Below are 7670 nucleotides of genomic sequence, written 5' to 3' on the forward strand. Positions count from 1 at the left end.
AAAAAAGACGTTTACCCTCCATTCTTACCTCGAATCTGTTTGAAACACTTATTAAACAACGCATGAAAAATACATGAATGTCTTTTATTCGCACACAACACATGTGGAGAATGTTCCGGAGCTACTTTCCGGCGAGGAGTGTGAACGTGTGAAACGAATCAACCGATGAAATAAATTAAACCAGACGAAGTCAAACATCACCACATGTTCAAGTCGATGACGATTCAACTTAAAACGTTCACATCCGTCGTCTGTGACGAGGGAAAAACGCCCAAAAATCCACGTCAAATGTGTGTTATTTGATATTAAGTTCCATAAATTAAACTTAATATTGCTTCTACTTTGTGTATTTAAGTAATTGCTTACTCTTATCCAACATTATATTGAGTGTAACAGCCTTCTTTAGAAGAACAAACGCCCAGGGGGTGAAATCTTTAATTTTACGTTTCCCAATTGTTTGCCTCGCATCAACACCCACTTTCATAGGAACCGATTAAGATGCCCGTTTCAAAACAAGATATTACGGACGTCAGCTAACGATTAAAACTAAATAAAAGGAATGCGTTTGGTGAGGAGAGACGGAGCTTCAAAGATTGAAAAGACGATATCAAAAACCAGACTTCTTGTTTGGCGAAATACACATTTTATCCTGCAGATTATTCCGCCGAGATATCTTCACCTGTTGTGCGATTCGAGTTTGTCACATTCCAGAGTCTCGCATCCGACAGTTTATTGGATGGTTTCCACGACAACCGGCTGCGTGCGAGTCGTACAGTCCGGTGTGCGAAGTCTCGCATGATTCATCCAAATGCTGGTGACATCTCTTTGTGATCACGTCCTAAGAAAAAAAACCGCCGTATGTAATCGGGGAGTTTGTAAACCGGAAAAACAGGCTTCAAAATAAAAGCATCGATAAAGAGCGGGGAAGATGTTGGATCGTCATTGTTCTTGTTTCACCGAATCTGGAAAAAAGAAAAAAACAAAAGATGTGGAATGAAGATTGTTTTCATTATGTTTTTGTTGAAGAAAATTGATAATTTACGACACGTCAGAAGAACGTCTTTAAACAATTTGTCGAAGCAGAATTTACAGTCCCCGGTCACTGTGAATCACCGAGACGACTCGAGGTTCAACTCTGTCCTCGGGGGTTCCACTCACGGTGTATTTGTCCCACTTCTTCTCGGGGTCGTACGGCTCCCAGCGGCTGGCGGGGAAGATGTGCTTGTTCTTCTCGTACCAGCTCCTCAGAACCACTTTCCCTGCGTGAGACTTTGGAAAAAGTAAAGCACTTAAAAATCAAAAACACTTGGGAGGTCCCACTGGGCTTCATCTCCACCAGTACCACTCAGGGACATTTTGAATGGATACATTTCAGGTTCATATACTTGACGTTGAAGTTCTGTTGACGTACCTCGTCTTTCTCCACGGTGGCGTCGTTCACCAGCCGGATATCGTCGTGGACGTCGAAGCTGAAGAGAGGACCTGCGGGAGCGTTAGTTTCAGGCGGAAAAAACAAAAAAACAAACAAGCTCTTCTAACTGAAACTCACCCGATTTGCCTCTGGCTTTGGTCACGATGAAGTCATAGAAACTGTGGTGCTGCAGTGAAGAAGAAGAGAATCGGAGGGATCAAGAAAACATTTTGAACAAACACATGCGGTCGTCATGACGACGGATGGAAGCAAATACTCATCGAAGGAGAGGAAACGATTAAGACAAGGTCACTTACGTGAGGAATGATCAGATCTTCTTTGATGTACATCAGCTGCTCCACACCTGCGGACCTGCAGCCATCATTAGATCCTCATTAAATCTTCACTTCCACCATGACGACTAAAGGACTTGAGTTTGTATATTTTCCTCCCGTTCCGTTTGAAGTGATATTTCACCCAAAATTCAAACTTCACTCATTTCCTACTCGCTCTCATGTCGACTAAGGGTTTGGATTATTTTCAGAGTAATCTGTTCCTTTTTGGAGTTATAGACAAAAATGTGTGTTCATTTTAATGTAGCGACTGAAGCTCAGTTGTCTTCGTCTTCATCCAAACACCTCCATACTGCTCGACTCTAACGTCCATCTTGTATTGAAGCCTCGACATGAGGAATTGTTTAGGGAAAAACTTAATCAAGTCTGTATTTTAAGCTTGTTTTTAGCATATGTTGCTAGGCTAGCTTCTAGGCTAGCGTCATCTTCGCCAAAATGACGCCCCTAAAATCATCCAAATACCTCCGTACTCCTCGTCTGTGTCCATTTTAAAGCCTCAACAAGAGGATTTGCTCCGGAAAAAAATGAACAAGTCAAGACAAATTTAATCAAATCCAATTTTTTAAGCTCGTTTTTAGCTGTAAGCTGCTAGGCTAGCAGCCTAAATCTTGCACAATTGGAACTTGCAATGCATGTCAATGAGGCAAGACATCAGGCGTAAACTGAGAGACTGATAACTTCTACTACAAACAAACTTGAAATATAGAATTATTTAAGTTTTTACGTAAAAATTCCTCTTGTTGAGGCTTTAATACAAGATGGACATTACGGACGAGCAGTATGGAGGGATTTTGATGTTTTTATGAGTTTTTTTGGACGAAAAAATGAACATACATTTTTGTCTATAATTCTTAAAAAGGAACAGATTACTCTAAAAACAATCCCAACCCTCACTTGACACGAGCGTGAGTAGAAAATAAGTGAAGTTTGGATTGGCTTCACTTGAGTAATGGGTGGAGATCCAGCAAGTGTCAAGTCCAATCCAATGAAAAGAAAGACACGTCTTAAATGGTTCACTTTTATCCTGACAACAAAGAAGAGGTCGATCAAGATTCTTTCAAGAAGTCTTTTGATGTATGAATTTCACTTCAGAGAGTTATCGCCAACCATGCGTGCGATTTAAACATCATGTACCGAAAACACATTTCGTCACAAAGGCTGAAACAAGAGTAGATACACTTTATAAAGTATCAAGGACACTGTGTTGTTTTCACTGGAAAGAAAGTTTTTTTCCCACACGAGTCAAACTCAAGGTCATTTTTCGAGCCATACAGGATGGTTGGCTTAATATCAAAGTAGATTATTGTTGATATGGTGACCTATAAAGATGATATATACCCAGCTATGATTTATACACTTTATTAGCTGGATTTCTACCTTCTAGCTGTAATGTTTTTACTTTCTTGTATTCAAAGATGTGTTGGTGAACACGCTGAGTCCTCGGATGTTATTTGTTACAGGCTTCCATTAAAGCAGCAAATAAAGCCACATTTTGAAAGAAGTGCTCCAGGATTAAAATCACTACAACCTAATAAACAGCAACAGCTGCTTCCGTTGACTCTGAATGAAACAATCACGGGAACCTGTCCATAATGATGACAAGGTCTATAAAAATCTAATTAAAGATTTGCGGGAATCCAGAAAGAGGGAACGCTCTCTTGATTTGGATCCAACGCTGGAAGGTTTTTATTTATAAATCCCTTTTAAGTGGACATTAACCGGTATTTTTCGTTTGTTTCATGAAGCCAGAATTCATAAACTGTAAAAATCAAAGTTAATGAAGCTGTTGAAAGAGAATATTTTTCTTTCTTTGAAGGATTACTTTGTTCTCAATGTGCCTGTCAGAATTTGTTCTTTTTTTGTTCTTTGTGTAACAGAAGATCTTATGCCAGAGTTTGATGTTGTTTGTGATATCTGCTTTAAATGATGACTAACAACGTTCCAATTAATTAAACCATTATTTACGACACACAAACAAAATCTATTAAATGATGTCTTGTCCCTGACATCAAGCATTTTAAAATGTGACGCCAACAGCTCTCTTTGTTTCCTCAAAACACATGCAGACTTATTATTTCCAGAGCCAACCTTAATTCACTGAAGTCCTTCCTGAGAACCTCTAGGGCCCTCTGCAGAAAGTTCTGGATCGTGTTGCCTTTCTTCATCTGTGGAAGAACACGAAGCAGAGTGAGGGCGACAAACAAAAACAAACAACTGGTGACAAGAAAGCGAAATCCCTTAAGTTACCTTAACAGTCTTACGATGTCCGGAACCGTCCCAGTAACTGAACGTGATCTCAATTTCTTCGCCTGAAAGAGTTTGAAATTAAATACAGGGATGATTCAAAACGACATCTTCAATCTCTTCTGAGAAGATTTCCAAGACGTTTTAAGATCAGCATGAAGACTGTCCTCTTTTTAACCCAAGTCAAAATGTTGTATTGCGTAATGCAGAGGCAGAAGTGATGATCCTTTGTGTATTTATGATGAAAAGGCTGAGTAAACAAGAGTGGTTGGTCAATCCTTTGGTCTCCATATGTCAGCATAAACAAACCAAGATCACGTCATTTTGTTCTCCTGTTATGTTGCAGTGATGCATAACCACAGCTTCAACACTCACTCTTGATCTTCTCCTGCTTCAGCTCCCACTCTTGCCTCAGCTCCTCTCTTAGACGATTCTCTTCCTCCTGAAATCACAGGAAAAAGACAACAGATGCATTAAAATATGTTACACGTTTTAACTTGTACATTTTCACAGATTCAGACTTTGGAGAGATTTTCCACATCAAATCAAAAAAGAACAAGATGGTGTTAAATCATACCTCTCGGTCTCGATCAGGGAGGAAACTGGTGTCCACATCTGGGTTTTTGCCCAATTTCTTCTTCTTAGCTGGATAATCTAAGACCGAAAATCCCACAAAGAATTATGTGAAACGCTTTTTCGAAAACACCTCAGACAGAAAAAAAAGAAGACATTTTGATGTTTTCTTTTGCGAGTGTCAAGACAAGAAACGTATCATAAATCAACAGTTTCACGTTTGTGACAAACGGACGTTTTAATTGACTAAAACTAACCGTCAAAATCGTCGTCTTCCTCGTTTTCCTCTTCGTCTTCCTCATCTTCAGGATTGAATGACAAACTGGCTATTTTTCTTTTCTGCTCTTCTTTCCTCTTTTTCTCTTTCTGCTTTTCCAGCTTCCTGCAAAGAAAATGATACAAGTTTAATACCATTTTAATTTTTACTGGTGACTTAAAGGTCGACAAGAAAGGATAATAATTGTTTCGTGATTTAAATTCAATGTCGTGACACATTAAAAGAAACACGCATGACGCCAAAAACTCACTTATATAACCCAACTAATCTTTGATTAAAAAACAAGATGCAAGGTGCCATGTTAATAGCAATGTGCAAGGAGGCCCATTAAACTTGACAGGTTTAATTTACGAAACACATTAATTACTTTTCTTTTTGCAATTTAAATAAAGAAAAAGCTGTTAAACCATAACTTTTGTTTCATTAAATAAAATGTATGTACGCGCTAAAAATACACATGTTCCAAATTATTACGCAAATTATATTTTTCTCAGATTTTCCCTAAACAGTCGATACAAACGACAGTCAGCAGAATTTTCAAGTCATCAACTGTTATTCAATGAATTCGAATGTTATTGAACAAACCTTCCAATGATAACTGTATTTTTTTAATAAAAAACTTAAAATAAACTGTTCCAAATTATTACGCACTGCAGTTTTTATTTTAACCTACTAACATATAATAGGTTTTTAATAACTGAAAATGCTCTTTTTTTAGGAGGTCATAGTGAACTGCCTCCGACCCTCATAGATCTTTTGCTTGAGGATGCTCCAAAGGTTCTATATAGGGTTGAGGTCAAGGTAGGATGGGGGTAAGTAAGTAAGTTAGTAATTTGTATTTATATACGAGGTTTCTCCTTTTATGCCTATAGCAGCCAATGATGCAGAGGTATTCCTTACAGCATGAGATGGTGCATCGTCATGCATGAAGATGATTTTGTTACAGAAAGCACGGTTCTTCCTTTTGTACCATGGAAGAAATTGGTCAGTCAGAAACTCCACATACTGAGGTCACTTTCACACCTTCAGGGACCTTAAAGGGACCGACATGCTCTGTCCTCATGATTCCACCCCAAAACATGACTCCGCCACCTCCTTGCTGACATTGTCCTTGTTGGGACATGGTGGCCGTCCACCATCCATCCAATACGTGATTTCGTGTTTTTTTTGGGCCAACTGCAGCCGTTTCTGCTTGTGATCATTTTTTAGGGCTGGCCGAATAGAAGGTTTACGCACAACTACGCTCCTACATCTGATGTTTGTGGGACTTCAGAGGCACCAGCAGCTTCAAATATCAGTTTGCTACTTAGTAGTGACATTTTACCAGCTGCTCTCTTAATCCGATGTTTTTGTCGGGAAGAACCCTTCCTCGTTGTGCCTTTATCTGCACGAACCCGTGCGTGCTCTGAATCAGCCACAAATCTCTTAATAGTACGATGATCCTTCTTGAGTGTTCTTGAAATGTCTTGAGGTTCCCATACCTTGCCCAAGGCATTGAACTAATTGGAAATGGTCATCTGCTTAATTATATGAAACGCCCTTCATTAGAAGTATTTCCTCAATTGGGATCACACGGCAAACTAATTGGTCACAGATGTCTGAGATTTACTTCAGTGATCCAAAGAGATCCTGGGACACAATACTGTCCAAGAGTTGAATTGAAAAACAAAAATATTTAATATTTATAACACTTAATTACAATTTGCGTAATAATTTGGAACACGATGTAGGTATTGAAACCCGTGCGCTCTCCCCAATTCTGGCTCTGTAAGTGAAGCACTGCAAATGAAACTGCAGCAGCACGAAAGCAGGACAAGGCTGGAATTTGACCATCATTCAATAAAACTACATCAAGTGCTGCCCTCCAGTGGTTTTAAATCGCCCCTACATGGAAGTTGGATTGTGTATGAAACCAGACCTGCCCATGCTGTGTTCCACCAAGATTACCCTTTTGAGAAATTACAGTAAATATAATGCGCACAATTGAGCAAATATTAAAGGGCAACTAATCTGAAAACTCATCTCTCCCAGTTTAAATGTTGTCAAGATGCAGTAAGTCTCTCATCACGATATTATTACTTTATAAGGTACTTCCAGTCTAAAAACCTCGGCGAACAAAAGGTCATGAGAGTGGAGTCCATTATGACGTAATAATGGCTTCACTCCTCCTCCAGCCAGCTGTAATTACATCCCGCTTTGTTAATACAACAAGTCCCATGGAGGTGGAGACTTCCGGGATTTATTTTGCACAGTGACAAACCTTGATGTTTGACCAATCACAGCAGAGTCTGTATGGTTATGGTAAACACGATTCAACCTCCATTAAAACAAAGCATTATCAGTGGGCGGGGCTTAGGCACATTTTCTAATGTAAATATTTCAATGAAGAGAGTTTTGTACAAACAGACACATACTGATGATACAATAGACGTCCAAGATCTATTTATGACATACTTGAATCAACACATTAGTCGCCCTTTTACTAACTTTAGAGTCATCTTTACCAGCAATCATAAGCGTCAAAATTCAACATTTTATGGAGCAAGGTTAAAGTCAATTCAATAAATCTTAGTAAACATTTAAACTAGAACGTGAGAACAAGACGACGTGATCTTACAGCATCAGCTCCTTTGACTGCTCCTTCTTTGCCAGTTGCTTCTCACGCTCCTTCACCAGCGCCTCTTGTTTCGCCTTCATGTCATTCAGCGTCACCAGACCTGCACAAAGCATCAAGTGAATCAACCCAAAAACATACAATCGTCGGCTGATATTAAAGACACATTCTTGATTATTGAACACGGAAATTTTGTGA

General features: G+C 39.1%; 1 protein-coding gene across 1 annotated transcript in view; it reads right to left on the reverse strand.

Annotated features, from left to right (window-relative positions):
- Positions 1–68: 68 nt before the first annotated feature.
- Positions 69–7670, reverse strand: part of fam50a (family with sequence similarity 50 member A) — an 8397-nt gene continuing 795 nt past the window's right edge. Inside the window, exons 3-13 of the mRNA XM_087781887.1 lie at positions 7476–7575; positions 4839–4963; positions 4586–4662; positions 4384–4450; positions 4012–4073; positions 3853–3929; positions 1729–1783; positions 1550–1598; positions 1412–1482; positions 1159–1269; positions 69–962 (exon numbers count right to left, since the gene is read on the reverse strand). Coding sequence (XP_087638013.1) covers positions 954–962; positions 1159–1269; positions 1412–1482; positions 1550–1598; positions 1729–1783; positions 3853–3929; positions 4012–4073; positions 4384–4450; positions 4586–4662; positions 4839–4963; positions 7476–7575 — 803 coding nt within the window. The 3' untranslated portion in view covers positions 69–953. The remainder of the gene's footprint in view (positions 963–1158; positions 1270–1411; positions 1483–1549; positions 1599–1728; positions 1784–3852; positions 3930–4011; positions 4074–4383; positions 4451–4585; positions 4663–4838; positions 4964–7475; positions 7576–7670) is intronic.

This window comes from Callionymus lyra, chromosome 19 (assembly GCF_982586985.1).
Source record: "Callionymus lyra chromosome 19, fCalLyr1.hap1.1, whole genome shotgun sequence".
NCBI classification, from domain to species: domain Eukaryota; kingdom Metazoa; phylum Chordata; class Actinopteri; order Syngnathiformes; family Callionymidae; genus Callionymus; species Callionymus lyra.